At 36.1% G+C, this 20,387-nt stretch overlaps 1 protein-coding gene across 9 annotated transcripts in view; it reads right to left on the bottom strand.

Annotated features, from left to right (window-relative positions):
• Nck1 (NCK adaptor protein 1) overlaps positions 1 to 20,387 on the bottom strand; it is an 87,251-nt gene that overhangs the window by 17,614 nt on the left and 49,250 nt on the right. For 2 of the 9 annotated variants that reach the window (XM_010625520.3, XM_010625523.1), the window contains exons 2-3: positions 16,586 to 16,660; positions 966 to 1,209 (exon numbers count right to left, since the gene is read on the bottom strand). In XM_010625520.3, coding sequence (XP_010623822.1) covers positions 966 to 1,191 — 226 coding nt within the window. In that variant the 5' untranslated portion in view covers positions 1,192 to 1,209; positions 16,586 to 16,660. Of the gene's footprint in view, positions 1 to 965; positions 1,210 to 5,842; positions 5,927 to 12,396; positions 12,478 to 16,585; positions 16,661 to 20,387 lie in introns of those variants that run through there. The other 7 variants (XM_010625525.3, XM_010625526.1, XM_010625522.3 and 4 more) reach the window with 5 other exon arrangements.

Here is a 20,387-nt window from a genome sequence, read left to right as displayed (position 1 = left end):
AGGAATTTTTTATATTACACTATATTTTTATCTTTTGCTGTCTTAGAAACATTAATCATGTATTCTATTGCTGATAAAAAACACTCTAGAATAACAGTATCATTGATCAAGAAATGAAAACTAATAGAAGGTCGTAAGTAAAAAATATTTCATACTATATTGTCAATTGTGCTACAGTGGTCTCTAACTTTCCAAGAAGAAATTTTCATTTTTTCTACCCCTGCACAAAGAACAATTAAGTGGCAGTATGTCTGCCTGAATATCAAAATTAATTTCTGTCCCTCCCAATTCCTTCCTGTCAGCTAAGGAGTGTTTAATTAAAGGGAAGGGAGCAGTGTTTCCTTCCTATTAGCTTAGACAAGACCAATGAAAGGTGCAACTGTCTCTGGCCCTACTGGAAGACCAGTAAAAGTTAATCACAAGCAAACAAAATTCATAGTTAGAGGAACAAAAGGGGGGGCGCAAGAAAAGAGAAAGTAGAAAAGTGATTAGCCCTGTAGATGCTAATGTACAATAATAATACTTCAAGACTTCTATCAAATAGAATAAAATGAGTTTGTTTTTCAAAGTGAAGTTCAAAATGTTAAGCCATTAGATATTAAAATTTAGTAATGTACCATGTAAAATAAATTGCCTTGATGCCCAAGGAGGCAACTCGACATCTTAACTCACTTTTCCCCTATTAAATTAGAGAGAATTTCTTCTAAGTCTAAACTGAACAGGCACTCATGATTCAAGCAGCTCCTGCTAGAAGGTGAGAGTTCTGCTCATTAGCACCATTTTATCTTTGAATTTGGGCCTAGATGTATTACCCTTCAATAGTCTCTTGGCTTAAACACCTGTATGAACCAAACTTACACTGCTTACCTGAAATTCCAGTTCTGGCCTTTTCAAGACAATTCTGTCTACACTGCCAGAACTAGGTTGCAGAATCCATTTTAAAAATATATATAAAAACAACTTACCTAAGGTATCCTTTAGGTTTTTTACAATAGATGCTTTTCGAGCACTGTTTTTCCTTTCCACATAGTTAGAAGGCACAAAACCTGTTTTATTCATGGAATTTCTCACTCGCCACCAGGACTTAGAATCATCCAGAAGCCATAATCTTTCATTCTTCTTGATGTCCAGCTCTTGTTCTTGTTGGGCCACATAATCAAATTTGGCTACTACTACCACTTCTTCTGCCATCTTTCAATAGTTTCAGCACTGTAAAAGACATAAAAAAAAGTATTTTTATATAGTTGAGTGGTAGTTTACATGCTTTTCAAAAGACATACCTAAAACTCTCAGACACTGTTAATAAATATAGGGGGAAAATACTAATTTTAAAAAGTTTTATTTCTGTATTAATATTATATAAATTAACTTCAAGGCAAAAATCTCACTAGCATTAAGCCCGTCGTATAAATGATAAAAAGTTCTCAATATAGTTAAGATCAGAACTTATATATACCAAATAACAGATATTTTTCTGAGCAATGTTTATCCTTTCTACACTGTTAGAAGGCAAAAACCTAAATAAACAGATTGGTAAGAACCACAAGGATAAGTGACAAATCCATTAAGACACAATATGATTTTTTTTTTCTTTTTTTGGAGACAAGATCTTGCTGTGTAGTTCAGGCAGATTGGCCTTGAACTCACAATGATCCTCCTGCCTCAGCCTCCCAAGTGCTGGAATTACAGGTGTTCACCACCATGCGTGGCCCAGAGGATGATTTTTAATGCATTTATCTCAATAAAAAAAGAGGCAAAAATGCTAGTAAGAACTATCACTTGTAAGTTTTATCTAACAGATATATAGAATATTAGGTCCAAACAGAAGAATAAGAATATATACAGAACATACAGAAAAACTGACCAAATGCCAAGCCATAAAGTCTCAACAACTTTCATTTAACTAGTATACTATAATCGTATTCTCTAACAATCATAACAAAGAGTTTTTAAAAATACATGTTTGCAAAATTCTAAAAATCTAATGAGTCTAAGAAATCATACAGAATTTTGAAAATAAGGGGCCGGAGATTTAGCTCAATGGTTTTTGCCACATGCCTGGCAAGCACAAGGTCCTGAGTTTGATCCCCCATACGAAAAAAAAAAAAAGAATACTTAAAATAGAAGAGAGATATAAAAAGACTAAACTTGTAAATGTAGCAAAAGTACTATGCAGAGGCAGACTTTTACTTTTAAATAATTACATCAGAAAAAAAAGAAGATCGGGCTGGGGATTTAGCTCAGTGGTTCTGCCACCTGCCTTGCAAGTGCAAAGTCCAGAGTTCAATCCCCAGTACCAAAAGAAAAAAACCCACAAAATTAATGCTACAAAAAAAGATGATGATGCTGTGTCCAATGAACAATGATGAGCAACAAAACCAGAAAAACGTATTGGTATATATGCACTTTTCTGCTTGAAATTACTTCAAAATAATTTCATCCAAGTTGAAATAATTACTAGTATATGATGTTAAAAAAAAAAAAAAGTTAACACTAACAAGCAATAAACTTTCTGAGACACTAGAAAACTAAAAGCAAATGTTTCCCAAGGATACCTGGGCAGTGACTGAGATTCTTTCCTAATGTCCCACCACCACACAGGTGATCCCTAAATTTAATGAAATTCTAGGTCCCAGTGGAAGCTACTCAGAAACTTGATAAACTGGTTTGAAAAATTTATCTACAAAAGTAAACATGTAAAACTGGCAACAAATACTTAGAAAAATAAGAACTGGTATATGGACATAACAGGTTACATTCAGCAATCAATGTTTCTTTTCCGAACAGTATCCCAACTATCTTTTCTACTAGCACCTCTATTCTATCCATGCTACATAGGGAACTGACCCTGGTTTCAAGGATAATTCTGGATTAATCAAAGCCCCACCTGCATAATGGAATTACTTACAAAACTTTTAAAATATACAGGCATGGGCCAGGGATTTAGCTCAGTGGTGCCGCTGCCTACCTCAAAAGCACAAGGTCCTGAGTTTGATCCCCAACACCAAAAACAAAGAGGCATGTGGGCCTGTACTTCAGAGGTACTACTCGGTCTAAAGAATCAATCAGGTATTAGTATTTTTAAAACCTGCCCAAATGACTCTATTAGCCAGGAATAAGAACCTATACAAGCAGATCAATGACAATCTTTCCCTTGCTAGGTTTAATCCAATTAAGGCCAAAAGGATGCAAGGAAAAGCATGTTAGAGACTTCAGGGAAAAGCTGACTAGCTCCTAAAATCACAGAGACTAAGCCGGGCATGGTGGCACATGCCTATAATCCCAGTACTCGGGAGGCTGAGGCAGGACAATCGTGGTGAGTTCGAGACCAGCCTGGGCCACATAGTGAGTTCCAGGTCAGTCTCAACCACATAGTGAGACCCTGTCTTAAACTGCCCCCCCAAAAAAACATAGAGACAGCTTCAGGATTTTGTCATAGAGAGAAATGAGGTAGGGAACTACTACGGCCCTCTTGTTATTAAGAGGAAGATGAAACTGATAAGCAAGGGAAAAGAGAACTGATAGGAAAGAGAGCTAGAGTTGTTATTAAAAAAAAACCAAAAAAACAAAAACGAAAGTCTGCCCTTTACTTTGAACATTTACTTCCTTTAGACAGTAAATTTCTTTATGGTGCAAGTCAGTTTTATTTAGATTTTCTCTTATTTTCTAAAGTTTACACTACAGGAAAAGTTATCCCATTGGATATCAAAATGCGCTGAAAATGCTGAAGTAACTTAAAATAATTGTACAAAAACAAACAGACCAAAAGAATACTGAATGAGATCCAGGAAACTCTGACACAGATGTGGTTTTAGACGTTCTTTGGCCTAATGTACAAGTTTAGGCCTTTTAAGAGTAAAGTACTATTATACTTCAAAAGTCTGAATATAGAAGACGTTCTGGGGCACATCCCCCCAAATATTTTGCTATCTCACCTGGACCTAATTCAAAAATCAAGTAATTTTTTACAATAATTTTCACTGATAAGTCTTTCTAAAGTAATCAAATTTGTTTTCACTAAATTAACTCTTTAGTACTATTTTTTTATTATTATTATATATAAGTATTAACTAGAAGCAGCCCTAGAAGAAGTCTTACATCCAAATCCTGGCAAGTAGATTCAGTCTAATTGGTAGGAATGGAAAAGTGTCAAGAACATCAAGTTATTATGCTTCATTACGCAAATGGAAGGAGTCCATCAGGCAAGTCTGTTAAGTAACTTCTATTCCATATAAAAACGCAAATATATGAGAATTTCTTATATGAGGAGTGGCATTTGAAATTACAGAAGAATACATTATTCAATAACTAATATTAGGACAGCTGGCTACATAAATGGGGAAACAAAGTCCTACCTCATTAAACATGCAAAATTTAAAAAAAAAAGAAAAAGAAACTAGACAGAGGAGTTGCGCTTCTGGGAGGACAAAATAGGTTGTCCTTTCCCTATTCCTTTAGTTAATTATAAATGACGTTCCTAAAAATTACATATAAAACACAACTCTAAAAGGTGAAGAGAAGACAACTAGAGACCTCAGAACTCAAAGAATAACACAGTGATAGAGTCCCTAGATTTTTTTTTTTTTGAGATTTGAAGGTGAAGGTCAGCAAAATAGACACACAAATGGGCACAGAACATCATGTGTGTTCCATATAATGGACCCAAAATGAGATTGTCTGGCAAAAGAGAAATCTTTTAGACAATAACTATTCTAACTCCATTCAAACACTACAGAAAAAGTTGTGTACTAACCTACACCAGCAAAGTCCAAGTGGGAAACCTACACTGCTACCACTCCAGAGGAGATTAGAGACATTCCAATTTTTCTGGTGAGTAAAGTCCAAAGTGCCCAAACCAAAGTGCCAAACCCCAAAGTGACAGAAAAGAGCTGAACATAATAGAAAATCAGCAAAGATTTGAAAGACATATTCAACAAACAGAATCTAATCAACATTTATAGAACTATCCACAAGAAAGAGTAAAATATACATGATTTCAAAGCACTCAGTGAACAAATAACACCAAGATAAACCAGAGAATTGGCCATAAACCTCAACAAATTAAAAAATATTGAAGTCATACAGTGTGTCCTCTAACCACAATGGAATCAAACTAGAAATCTGTTAACAGAAAGTCCTACAGTCTGGATGTAGTTTGTCCCTCAAAGATTAAGGTGTTGAACATTTAGTCCCCATCCAGAAGAGTCTTTGCCAAGTAGAGAACTCAAAACACAGCACAGAAAGAAAAAATAATCCAAGTAAGGCACAGTGGTACACTCTGGTAATCCTAGCACTCGAAACAGGAGGGCTGCCACAAATTAGAGGCCAGCCTGAGCTACACAGTGAGTTCAAGGCCAGCCAGAACTCCACAGTGAGACCCTTAAAAAAAATCCAATTAATAAACAGGCAAATAAACTTAAAAGACACTTCTAAAGAAAAGTGCAAGTGGCCAAGTATATAAAATAGTTTAACATCTTTAGCTATCAAGGAAATACACATCAAAATTACACTGAGATTCCACCTCACCCAAGTCATAATGGCTACAATCAAAAATTAAAAATAAAAAAAAAAAAAAAAAAAAAAAAAAAAAAAAAACAAAACTAGGAAAATGTTGGGGGAAAGGAACACTTATGCACTGTTGGTGGAATGTAAATTAGTTTGGCCACTATTAAATCAGTATGGATTTTTGTCAAAAGATTAAAACAGAGCCAGGGATTTGGCTCAATGGTTCCACCACCTGCCTCACAAGCAAAAGGACCCAAGTTCAATCCCCCGTACCCCCCAAAAAAGAATTAAAGTAGTATTATCATATGATTCAGCTATACCACTCCTTGGCATATACCTGAAAGAGTAGCAGCATACCTGCATTCCCATGTTTATCACAGCACACTTCATAATAGCCAAGTTATGCAATCAGTCTAGATGCCTGTCAATGGATGAATAAAGAAAACATAAATACTGCACATGCACAATGGAGAATTATTCAGCTACAAAGAACAAAATCACATCATTTATAGGAAAATGGATAAAATCAGAGATCATAATACCACACAAAATAAGCCACACTCAGAAATACAAGTATCTCAATTTTTCCTCACATGAGAAATTTTGGAGAAAAAAGATAAACGTGAAAATAAAAGGAAGACTACATAAGTCCCTAATTTGAGAATGAGTTCTGTCTGGGGAGAACATTTGTACACATTCATAAGCCCAACGAACTGAGTACTATACACCTTTGACACAAATATACTGTACAGGCATGAGGATTTAAACTCAGTGACGCCACGCCTGCCTGGCATGCTCAAGCTCCTGAGGTCAACTCTTGGTTAAAAAACCAACCAACCAACCAAACATGCAGTACAATGTATATTGCTTTGTGCTTCCTAGCAGTACTGCTTTTCCTCTTGTTTCTGGACATCCTGGGCTCTGACTGAACACTGTATGACTGTATACTATCATGCTTTACAGTAAGTACACAGCATCAACACTGTGACAATGTCCAGCAGACATGTGAGCTACTTCCTCGATTTAATGGAATCTAAAAATGCTTATAATGTGAGGTCTGTTCCTAACTGTGAAAGTTTGCAACTTGAATGTTTAAGTTGGGGATTTACTGTCCTGAATGAGAGAAAGGGAACTGGAAGAAAGAACAGGGAAAGGTAAGGGAGAATAACAAGAGGTCCAGATATGATCGAAGTTACATGTATATATGAAAATGCCACAATGAAACCCAATATTCAGTATAATTAATATGCACTAATAATAACATACACTGTGTGTGGGGGGATCAATGGAACAACTAATTCTTTTAAAAGATAAGTAAGATTGACAGTTTTAGCAAGAAATAAGAAACCAAAGCAACAAATTCAAAATGATGTAAGAGCTATCATTACAAACTCTAAAGGATAAAAATGATAATAAGGGAATGACACAAACAACTCAGACCAATTCAAATTTGAAAATTCAGAGAAGCCTGACCAATTCCACAAAACTAGAAATTACTGTAGCCCATTCAGTATGAGTAAAATTACTTGAATAACCCTACAACCATTAATAACATTAAATCCATAAAAACACCCTCCAGAAAGGTGCTCCCAGTTCCAAATACTTGCACTGAGGAATTATACCAAGTATTTTTAAAAAATTATATCAAATTCTACACAATTTCTAATGATCAGAAGTGGAGAAAAATCTTTTCAATTAATCTTGGAGGTTAATGTTAACATAATGTCAAAAGAATAAAGATAGTACAAGAAAGGAAACTATTAATATCCTTTAGATATATAGATGCAAAAATTCTTAATAAAATATTAGCAAATTAAATTCAGTAGTAGGTAGATATTTAACACTCCATAACTAAGTGTGAGTTTTTTTCAGGGATGCAAACCTGGTTCAATATTTAAAGATTAACATAATCCATACTATTAACACACTGATTTATAAAACTATGAGCACATTAACTGGTATCAAAAAAAGCATCTGAAAAAATTTAAACACCAATTCATGATAAAAAAATTTCTAAAAAATTGGAACAGAAGGTAAATTTCTTACCTTCTCACCTACAAAAAACATCATACTTAATGGTGAAAGAGTATTTTTATTTCTTCCTAAAATGAGAAAGGATGTTCACTCCCATCCCTCCTGTTCATCACAGTGCTAGAAGTTCTATTCCATTCAGTAAGCCAAGAAAAGAAAATAAGGCTGAGCATAGTGATGCATGTCTATAATTCCAGCACTCTGGGAGGCTGAGGCAGAAGCCAAAAGTCAAGAGACCTAACTGGGCAATTTAATGCCATAATGAGACATAGTCTGAAAAATTTACAAGAAATTTTAAAGGGATGGGGATGTAGATCAATGCAAAAGCCCTGGAGTTTGGGGGGCTCAATCATAGGGTTGGGAAAGTAAAGAGTATAGACTAGAAAGGAGGAAATAAAAATCATCCTTATTTGTACAGAGTATGACTGACAACACAGAAAATTCCAAGAAATCTACCTAAACAAAACACAACTCCTAGTACTATTAAAATAATCATTAACCAGTAAGCCATTAACCAGGTGGCCCTAAAGCCCTGAGTACCTATGTAAGTAAAAGGAAATCTAACTCAAAATTTGTTTTGTTTGTTTGGTTTTTTTTTTTTTTGGTACCAAGGATCAAAGTCAAGACCTTGTAATTGTGAGGCAGGTGCGGTGCCATTGAGCTAAGTCCCTGGCCTGCTAACTCAGAATTTAAACAAAAATGAAACTAGCTTCAATGGGGGGGAGAGGGAGAGAGACACGGAAAGAAAGAAAAGAGGGAAGGAGAGGGAGAGAGAAGGAAGGGAGGGGCAGAAAGAAAGAAAGAGAGAGGGAGGGAGGGGGAAGGGAAGAAGAGGGGGGAGAGAAAGGGAAAGAAAAAAGAGGGAGGGAGGGGGAGAGAGGAGAGAACAGGAAGGAAGGAAGGGAGGGAGAGAAGGAAAAGAAAAGAGAAAAGAAAGAGGCTCAACCAATCATAGCCAGCAAATGGGACATTAGCTATACAGCATTGAGTTTCCCACTGGGATGATCCCAATCACCTATGTTAAAACTTCAACCAATTCTTTTTTTCTTTTATAGAGACAGGTATGTTGTAGTACATTCTGGCCAAAAGATTCTGGGCTCAAGCAATATTTGCCTCAATCTCCAGAGTAGCTCAGTCTATATCATGCTACCATGCCTAGCAAAACAAATAATAAACCAAGTGTGGTGGCACACACCAGTTATCCTGGCACTCAGGAAGCTAATGCAGAACAGACTGGGACAAGAAATCTATCTAAACAAGGTAGCCTGGCCAGCCTGGCCTACACAGTGACTTCAAGGCCAGCCTGAACTGTATACATAGTGAGATGCTGTCTCTGGAAAAAAAAAAAAAAACAGAAAGAAAGGGAATTAATTCTGCAAGTACACAGGACAGAAAATGAAACTAGAAAAAGCAACTGAATTTCTATATACTAGCAATGAACATATGATCAACAAAGCACACATAACTTAAATCTCAGAAAAATGTTTGTATGTATAAAAAAATTAATCCACAGTTTATATGTATAAAAAAATTAATCCACAGTTTATATGGAAAGGCTAACGAGAACAGATAAAATAATTGTAAAAAGAAGAATAAAGCAAGAAAATTCAGGTTCCAAATTTTAAGACTACTTAAAATTTAGTAGTGAAAATTATGGGGTAATGGCAAAGAGATGGAGATATAGAACAATAGGAGAGAACAGAGTACCCAGAAACAGACCCACACCAATAATGGCCAAGTGAATTTTGACAAAGGTGCAAAAATAATTTAATCAAAGAGACTAGCCTTTTCAATAAATGTTGCTAGCCAGGGATGTACTCAGTGGTACAGTGTCTTCCTGGCAAGTGTGAGGCCCAGAGTTTGATTCCTGGTATCAAAAACATAAAAAATGTTGCTGAAGCAATTTATACAACAGCCCCCCAAACGCCAAAAAGGAAAGGTACTGGACTTAATCTCATGCCTTATACACACTAACTCCAAATAGACCACAGAATTAAATGTAAAATTATAAAACTTTTAGAAAAATGTCAAGAGAAAATCTTTGCTAGGCAAAGACTTTACACCAAAACCAAGATCCATAAAAGAAAAACTCAATAGTAGAAAAAACAAATTTAACCTATACAAAAAATAAAACATATAAAGATACATTCACTGACACGTACAGTGCCATTAAGAAAATGTAGGGTCAGGGATTTAGCTCAGTGGTTCTGCCACCTGACCTTGACCTTCGCAAGCACAAGGTCCTGAGTTTCATCCCCAGTACCAAACCCCCCCTCCAAAATCAAACCAAAAAATGTAAATTATACTACACCAAGATGTCAATATATACACCTATCAGGATGGCTAAAAATAAGAGCAATGATACCAAATGCTGACAAGGGTATTTTGAAACGGAATCATCATATAACACTGACAAAAATGTGAAGTAGTACAGCCGGGCATGGTGGCACACACCTGTAATCCCAGCACTGGGGAGGCTGAGGCAGGAGAATCACTGTGAGTTTGAGACCAGCCTGGGCTACATCGTGAGTTCCAGGTCAGTGTCAACTACATAGTGAGACCCTATCTCAAAAAATAAAAAATAAATTTAATTTTAAAAAAATAAAGTAGTACAAATACTCTGGAAAAATTTGGCAGTTTTCCATAAAATCAAACATGCAAAAACTATACAACCCCACAAACTGCACTCCTGTGTATTTATACCAAAGAAATGAAAGTCTCTATTCTATAAAAACTTATACATATTTATAACTTTGTGAGTAACAGTGTAAAATGAGAAACCATCCAGATGTGTTTCAACATATAAATGATTAAACAAAAACTAGTCTATCCATACCAAAAAAGGAATGATACTGACAGACAAAACAACCTGACTGAATTTCTGAGGATTATGCTGGATGAAAAAAAACCAATCTCAATGGTTACTGAATGATTCCATTTAAATAACATCCTCAAAATGACAAAAAAAAAAAAATATGATCAATGATTCTGGGGTTAAAGAGAAGGAGCAAGTGTATATTAGGGCTGTTGCTGATCAGTTTTCCAATACAGAAACAAAGCACTGTAATAAACTTACAGAGATACAAGGTTTACAGTATGGTGGCACACATTTTGGAGTATTGGTTCATAATCAGTTGACCCACATGCTTTGAGACTGTGGCAGCAAATGATGACAGAATCATGTCCAGGAACAAAACCAGTCACCTCAAAGCCAGAAGAGAAAGGGGCTAGAAATCTACATTCCCCTTCAAGGCATACCTCCCAGTGACCCAAATACTTCCCACTAGGGCCTGTCTCTACTTCGTCCCAATAGCACCATGGACTTTTTTTTTTTTTTTTTTGAGGGATACTTATCAAAAGCATAGTAGCTATAAAAGGGCAATATGAATTCTCAGGCTGACAGAAATGTTCTACATTTTTACTGTATCAATATTAATATCCTGGTTGCAATCATTTTATTACATTCTTGCCAGATATTACCACTGGGAGAACTATGCAATACTTTGCATCTCAGTAAGTTCTAAGATTTCTTTTAACTACATGTGGATCTATAATTATCTCAAAATATTTAAACTATAAAGTGAAAAAAAGGGTTAAGCAGACATTCATTCTATACTTCAATGGGCATTAGAACCAACTGCTGCTGTAGCAAGTTACAACAAATTTAGTGACTTAAAAACAACACAAATTTATTATCTTACAGTTCTGCAGGCCAGAAGTGTAAAATGAATCCTATGGACTAAAATCAAAGAGTCAGTAATATTGTGTGGCTTCTGAAGTATGTAGAAAAAAATATATTCCTTGTTCTTTCCAATTGCCAGAAGTTGCCCACATTCTTCAGCTCATGGCTGTATCATTCTCCTTTTCTCACTTTAATTTGTACACCTCTCTCTAATCAGAACCTTTATAATTACATTGGGGCAATAAAGATAATCCTGGATAGTGTCTCCCAGAATACTCAATTACAACTGTAAAATTCTTTAACTACATTAGGTAATACATTCATTAGGTTCTGGGGGAACAGAACATGTACAATTTTAGGTAGCTATTTTTGTACCTACTCCTAATATCAAAAGACAAAATCAAAGCCAAGCACACTGATGCACAACTTACAATCCTAATACTCAAGAGAGGCTGAGGCAAGAGGACTGCAAGTTTGAGCTAAGCCTGAGCAACTTAGTTACTTAGTGAAGCCCTCCAAAAAAAAAAGCCTAAAAGGGGGAGAACTAGGGACACAGCTGAGTGGAAAGGTCCCTGGGTTCAATTCCCAATTAAAAAAAAAAAAAGTTAAAAGTCTTAACAAACTTTGGGAAACCATTTGTTATGTTGAAAAAATTTAATATACATCATACAGTTCATGTTCATATAAAAGATTTGATAAAGTTTAAAAATTGGCAAAGGATAAGAAGGAATTATGAGAGAAGATACATTTCTAAAAAGTATCCTAAAAGATCCTCAATGTTTTCATAATTTAAAAAATGAAAACAAGTGAAATACTATTCACCTATCAGACTAACAAAAACAATATATTACTTCGTAAGTAGTCCCTACAATGTACAATACAAAAATGGGCATTCTACTAACATTACTGGTATAATGACTAAAAATTTGTGCAAAGCTGTGTTAGCTTTCTCTCACTGTGACAAAATACCTGAGAAAAATCAATTTATAAGGAGGTAAGGTTTATTCTAGCTCACAGTTTTAGAAGTTTGAGCCCATGGTAGCTTGGGCCTGTTGCTTTGGATCTGTATGAGCATATGGCATAGGAGCTGATCCCTTCACAGTGGCCAGAAAGCAAAAAATAAAATAAAGGCGGTGGAGGTACCAGGGTCCCAATATTGCCTTCAAGGATATACTTACAATGACCTAACTTTAATTTCCATCAGGCCCCACCTCTAAAGAAGCTTAAAAGGGTTCTGCAATCTCCCATTAGTGCCTGAGAGTAAGGACAAGATTGAACACAAGGACCTGTGGGAGACATTCAAGATCCAAATTATACATGCACTTAACAAAAGCAAAAGAACCAAACTATAGTAAAAACTTTAAAGTCTACTCTGGGAATTTTCAATATAAACAACAAAAGTAGAGAATACTAGTACAAAGAATCCTAACCAACTTTAATATTATGCCTTTGTGGTCACAAAGGCATAATATTCCTTCAACTTTTAGTGGGAGAAATAAAATCCTATCATTTATAAAGACTGACAGACAATAGCCTTCAAAAATTATCAACAAATCAATGATTCTCAACCTGCTTTTTGCCATGGGCTCTTGGCTCCTTTTGGTAGTCTGATGAAATCTGTAACTCCTTGTCATAATGTTTTAAAATGCATACAAACACATGTCTAGAAATAAAATCAGTTATATTGAAATTTAGTTATAAATAGATAGACATATCTTTCTGGTACTGGGAATCGTACCCAGCAAACTCATGTACATTTAGGTGAACACTATCACTAAGTTACATTCCAAGTTTGTCAAAGTATCTTTTAAAAACTGTCTCTTTATTAAAGTTAAGAATGCTAGTAACATTTATTTCATTTCAGACATCTTTTTTATAGCTAGTATGAACAAGGGCCCAAATAGTCTTCACATTACAATTTTTGGCTCCTATGTTTTCAGTGTCTTCAAATCTATCACTATTCTTTCCCCACTCTTCCATGCATTTAGTTGACATACAGCCTGTCTCATATGGATTTGGCTGGTGTATATCCTTGTGATATTCCTTGATCTCCCTTTAGCAAACTGGTAATTATTTCTAGAGGCTTAAATTATCTTCCAATTTCTTGTTGTTGGTTGTTAAAAGAAGACAAGTATTCTTGAGTATTTACTGACATATATTAGGAGACACATTATGGATGAACCTTTTGCAGTTGAGACTGAATGGAAGATTTAGTGATATTAAACTAATTAATCAATTATAAAATTCCCCATCAAATCTTCACTTTGAAGATGGAGGGACAGAAGGGAAAGGAGGGGGAGGGAAAAAGGATCTAGATGCCATAAGTATATGTACCAATTCCCAATGATGAAAATATTTATTACGTATCATAAGCATACACAAATAAATTTTTTAGAAAACAAGTCAAATGGGAGCACCAACCCACTTAAAAACAAAAACAACAAAACAAACCTTCACCTAGTGGTTTTATAAGCCATCAATGATCACTGTCTGAATTTATTATTGCCAAAATAATTATTTGCTAACTCTACCTGCTTTCAGAAACTGAGTTTTCTAGAAAGAACTTTGCCTAATGATTTAATTATGCTAGTATACAGATCCTACAAGAAAGAATATATGCTCCTACGTGGTTTTGACAGTTTGGCTACTGTTACATTTGTTTCCATTTTTTGGCCTTTATGAATTATAATTGTTTCATAATTACATAAAGCATTTAGCTAGTTCTAAAACTATCAAACACTGCTGGGGATTTAGCTCAGTGGTTCTGCTGCCTGCCTTGCAAGCGCAAGGACCCGAGTTCAATCCCTGGTACCAAAAAAAAGTCTTCTTAAAACTATCAAACAAAATATATTCAGAGTTCTGCTTCTACTGAGCATGGTGTCACTCTGGAAGGCTGAGGCAAGAGGATCACAAGTTCAAGCCCAGCCTGGGGAAGGAACTTACAGAGACCCTGTCTTAAAAAAGGGTTGGAGATGTGGCTCAATGCAAAAGCCCTGAGTTCAATTGCAAGTAATGCAGATGAAATAAGAGTTTTGCTTTCTCTCCCTCCCCTCTCCAGTACACCATTTTGAATTGTATTGTTTTATATCTTTTTTTTATTTTAATGCTTAAGTACAGAAAAATATATAAATTAGAAATTCTAATGTTCATACCCCTAATGCATATGTACACATACAGAAGCAAACTATATACACTGTCTGAACCTTTTTGTTTAACAATTTTTCTTGAAGATTATGCCATAACTTAATATGAGGTCTATTTACTAATATAACTACAACTTCTAACAACTACATCATACTTCATTATTATAGAAGTATTGGTTTCTTCAACTAGACCTTACTGAGGGAGAGTGAGTTGTTTCCAATTTTCTGGTACTAAACAGTACTGCAATTAATAGTCTCATAGATACAATCTTTTGTTTTTCTACTAGTGTACCTTTGGGTTAATCATAGAAAAATGCTGAATTAAAGATTTAAGGTTTATATAATTTTGTGAGAGACTACCAAATTTCCTATCCATAGAATCTGTATTCTTTGCACTTCTAACAATGTTATCATTGATTATTTCAATCTTTTTAATTTTTTGCCAATCTGATAGGTGAGAAATGGTATTTGAGTAGTTTTTTACCTATATACTCATTACAGTAAGACTAAAGACAATTTTCCATATTTAAGGGATATTTGCATTTGCCTTACTATATAAACTTTTATCTTCTGCCCATTTTTCTGTAGGTTTTTTTTAAAGAGCCTATTATAGAATAAAGTATTTGCCCTTTCTCATATCTGCTGTAGTTTTTTCCCAGTTAGTTATTTGTCCTTAATTTGCATTTTTTAGGTACAAATTTTTGAAGAACAATTTGACAGTAGTTATAGTAGCTTTCACAGTGACAAAAGTACCTGAAATAGAACAGTTTTAATGAGGAAACATTTATTTTAACTCATGCTCAGCGTTTTCAGTCATGGTTGGCCAGTTCCATTGCTATGGGCCTATGGTGAGGCAGAGTATCATGGCAGAGGAGGTATGGTACAGTAAAGCTGCTCACTTCATGGAGGTAGTTGGTCACAAAGCAGAGAAAGACAGCCAGAAAGCCCAAGAGGAAAAGTCCAAGGATAAGATACAATCCCAAGAGCACACCCCCCATGACTCACTTCCTTCAACTAGATAACCACCTAAGTCTCCATTATGTCCCAATGATCCCATCAAATTACAAATCCATCAATGGATTAATCCACAGGTGGTGTTAGAGCCCTCATGATCTAATCATCTTCCAAAGTATTACCTGTGAACACATCAACCTTCTGGGAGAAATTCTGGATCCAAACCATAATAGCTATCAAAATTTCAAATGTGTAGTTTTTTATCTTTTTTTTAAATAGTCCCAGAATGGAAACATTTGTTAACAGTGAAAGGACAGGACTCATAAATTATGGCATAGATATATACTAGAATATTATACAACAATTAAAATATAGGAACAATATAGTTATATGCAATAACAGGTATAAATTTGGCATACATAGCATTGAATGAAGACATGGGGTATGATTGTGTTTATTAAAAAAATTCCAAAGTAGGTGCACCTAGTGCACAGCACTTTGAATGAGAATAAAGCTATTCTTGCGGAAAGAGGAGATGGTAGTGATTTGAAGAACGTACAGACCACATGGTTTGCCATACTAGTCATATTAAAGATGATCAAATTATTTATTTTATTTTATTTTTTTGGTACTGAGGATCAAACTTAGGCCCTTATGCTTGCCAGGCAGGTGGCGGCGGCACCACTGAGCTAAATTTGCTGCCCGCCCAAATGATTTTCTGAGACTAATCATTCCTGAATAAAGCCCTTAGTAACCTAAGAATGAAACTGTATTATCTTAAAATAATAAAATTTATCTCAGCCAACAGTATTTCTGTGAAAGTGTTCCCAAAAGAAATTCAAAGGGTGTCTCCAATTATCTAACCAATGCAATCCAGATAAAATTCATTCTATTTAATCTACCCCAGACTGGTTCAAATGGATGAAAGCCTTACAGTTTTCTCCATGCAACCTCAAACTAATCCAAGTGACTTAAATTGGTCCAAATTATATTTTCACACAAACTATCAATTTAATATCTGACCTTCAAAGTTGATATTATTATTTTCTTTTTACAGATGAAGAATAGCAGATAGATAATATGGGATAAAAAAACAAAAATAGTAATGGCTTTGACATGAGACTGCTCTGCTCTGTCACTCTGAATCTGGACACATTCCTCATCCACTCTAAACATCATCTCAAAAGGGATGTCTTAGATACATTCTCCTTGCTAAGATACAATACTCAATACCCATAACTGTAAGGAGAAAAGGTTTATTTTGGCTCACAGTTTGTAGAGGTTTGAGTCCATAGTCAGCTGGTTCCAAGGCAGAGAAGCATGGCAGAGAAGGATTGCTTATGACCTGGCAGCGGGAAGCAGAATGAGAGCTTAGAGGGGTATGGGGAAGAGATAGACCCAGACCACACCCCTAGTGACCCATCTTCTCCTACCAGCATCACATGACACATTCCAACATCATATTTAGCTATAAACCCCATCAGTGAATTAATCTCAACTGATGTGTCATGGCTCCATGAGCCAATCACCTCCCAAAAGCTCCACCATGAGCACATGGGCTTTGGAAGGACAAGATATAAACCATGAACATTCTGCCCCTGGCACCTAAGACTCATTCACATCCCTTTCTGCAAAATGAATTTAGTCCATCACCAAGAGTTGCCAGTCTTAACAATTTCAGCATTGCTGAAAAGTCCAAATCCAGTCCCCTCTGAAATTTAAGGCAAAGTCTTAGCTGCAAACCTCTGTAAAAATGAAAAGATTAAACACTTTCAATATACAGTGGCACAGGATAAACATCCCCATTACAAAAAGTAGAAATAGGAGGATAGTAAGGAGTGGGACCAAATCAAGACCAAAATCTAGTAGGGCAAAAATTAAATCCCATAGTTCCACATCTAGGACCCAGGGCAACCTGTGGCAAGATGCATACTCTCAAAGGTTGGGCAGTGTAACCCTTTCAGCATTGCTGGTGGCTTCTCTCTTAGGACAGCTTCACACATTCCTTGAAGCTCTACCTAGTCTTTCCATGGCTTTTCCAACATCCTGGAGTCTCCACTGCATGAGCTTCACCCTCCCAGCTTCAAGAACTGCCTTCTCAGGAGTACAGTGCCTTTTGAAATCTGCGTAGAAACCTCCCTGACCTTGCATTAAGGCTTGTGACTAGATAACCACACCCTGAAAAGCCTTATGCAGTCATAGGTGGGGCTTTTCAGAGGTGGCTAGATTTAGATTGTGTGATGCTAGCACTGTGTGTGATTACTAAATTAGTCCACTGATTGGCTTGGCATAGCTCTAAATGTTTATAATCGGAAGGTCCACTCTGGGTGTGAGTGCTACCCACTCAAAAGACATGTGGCCTGGATATACTAAAAGAGACAGAAAGAGGGCTGATGTGGCTGCTTGCTACCTTCCTGCCTTCTGCCTGCCATAAACTGTTTCTCCTCTGCAACTCCCCTCTGCCATGCCACCCTGCCTTGAGGCCTGCCAACTATGAACTGAAACCTCTACTGTGAGCTACAATAAACTTTTCCTCCTTTAACTTTGGGTGTCAGGTATTTTGTCTCAGCAGTGACAAACTCTTGCATTCTGAATGCCTATGAAGCCAATACCACATGGATGATGCCAAGGTCTACTGACAGCTGGAAGAGTAGCTAGGCTTTCCTTTTATCTTGGCCATAGAGGTCAAGTACCCAGATGGCTGAGTAGTATGCAGAGTAGAATGCAGAGACACAAATTCCCAAGGGGGCCATCATTCTGGAACATGGTGCCCTGAGGCTCTCTTCTCAAAGCTAAGTCTTTCACCTTTGCAATTTTGAGCATGGAAAAGGTGGAGCCATGTTTCATCACATTCCTTCAAGACATTTTTCCTACTACCCTGTACCAAAGTACTTAACTTTGTTTTAATGTAAATCTTCCCAGCAATCAAGTTCTCCTCTACTCCATCTTTTCAGGCACCAACTTTACCAGAGCTTCTTTCCTGGTGAAACTTGAAACTTTTTTTTCCTTTGGTACTGGGAATCTAACTTGGGACTGTGCACTTGCAAGGCAGGCAGTGGAACCACTGAGCTAAATCCCCAGCCCAAAACTTCTAACTTTTTAAAATCATTCAGCTGTACCTTTTGGTCTTGATTCTCAAAGTAGGCTGGCTCAAAACCCCAAACAGTAGCCATACCACCATCTCAACTGTAGACTGTATTAAAATTTCTTCCACCTGAATGATTAGTCTACCACCCTGTTATGCCTCCCACAATGTCCCAAAACAGGAGGAAGATGTAGACAAATTTCTGCCAGACACACAAATTTTCTCCACACACACATGGCTTGGAGTCCAATGCAATTCTTGTTCCCAGCTGAAACCTCTTGAGCCTGGTCTTTATTGGCTGCATTTTTATCAGCACCTTGAGCTCTGACCAGCATCTCCCATCAAGTTCATCTTACAGTATTTTAGGGCTGCTTCTCTAGCATCTCCAAACCTTTCCAAATTCCTCCCTTAAAGTCACTTCTCCAAAGGACTCTGAACCATATGGTCAGGTAGCATCACAGCTATGACTCCATTTGTCTGGTACCAAATTTGTCATTATTTTCTCATCACATTTTGGCTCACAGTCTATAGAGGTTTTAGCCCATAGTTGGCTAAAAGTTGTCCAAGGCAAAGACAGCATGACAGATGGGCATGGCAGAGAGGGCCTGCTCATGGCATGGTAGTAGGGAAGCAGGGGTGGGGACCAAATGTATATTTTCTTGAACAAACAACCTATATACTACAGGAAAAAAAAGTATGCAAACTCAAAACCCATACAAAAATGTCTGCTGGAACATCACTAGTAATTATTTAAAAATCAGAAACAAAATGTACACCAAGAATGTCTACACTTGATCTTAGCCTTTGGCTGAGAAGTGATACCAAGAGTGTCTAAATTATAAGGTTGAGGATACCTTTTCTTAAATGCTTCAGACAAGAAAAAGTATCTGATTTTGGACTTTAGATTATTCACATATAAAAATGAGATACCTAAGGGATGGGCACCAAACCTAAAAAATAAATTCATTTGTTTCACAAACACTATATAACACATAGTCTGAAGGTAACTGTATACACTATTTTTTTAGTGTGCCTGCATTTTGACTGTAACACATCACATGAAGTATGGAATCTTCCATTTATAGCATCATGTCAGCACTCAAAATGTTTCAAATTTTGGAACATTTCAGATTTGAGATTTTCAGATTAGGAATGCTCAATCTGTACTCGTATGATAAAATATCTAAGAAATATTATTGGAAAATGCAAATTCCAAAACAGTATGCTTATAACTCCATTCTTTTAAAAAAATCCTATGATTTCATATATGCATTTAGAGATCTAGAAGGATATACATCAAACTACAGAAAGTGGTAGCCTTGGTAAGTGATAAACTGGTATGACTATCACCTCCTATTCCATATATAACGTGTGGTATTAATATTTCACAATAGGTACATATTACTTAATTCTTCTAAAACATTCAATTAAAAGAGAAAACCAACTAACCTGAAAGCTAGCTAATTCTAAGTAGCACTAAAAAAATAAGGCAGAGACAAGGAAACGTGGAGGAGAAGAAAAGGTTCAAAAAAAATGTAATCGAATAAGCCAATAAGGCTACATTTACAGAAGCTACATTTACAGAAGAACCTAAATCTAGTGTATAAAGAAAAACTTTATCATCTAACTTCCCCTTTAATGGTAATTTCAGTAAAGCACCAGAAAAAAGAGCCAACTTGAATCTAAAGTCTATGTAACAGAGGATTACATATATCTTTAAACATAAGAACCACAACTTGCACTTGAAGAGGGACAGCAACTGAGAACATGATGCATCCTGTCTCATGCATGCTCTGAGGCAGACACTGAGAGTAGAATGATGGGTAGAATTTTTGCACAATTTAACTGCCATTTTCTATTTTACTCTTTTAGCCAAGCTTAATTCAATTCACATAAATTAAATACGAAATAACTCCACCATACTTTCATCCAGCCCAGAGTGCTGGTTATCAATTAAGACTACTTTCTCCTACTAAAACTTCAGGCT

Source organism: Fukomys damarensis, unplaced genomic scaffold (assembly GCF_012274545.1).
Source record: "Fukomys damarensis isolate Sample0158 unplaced genomic scaffold, DMR_v1.0_HiC HiC_scaffold_37, whole genome shotgun sequence".
Lineage (NCBI taxonomy): Eukaryota > Metazoa > Chordata > Mammalia > Rodentia > Bathyergidae > Fukomys > Fukomys damarensis.
The sequence above is the reverse complement of the archived record's forward strand: the minus strand, read 5'-3'. Positions and strand labels throughout refer to the sequence as shown.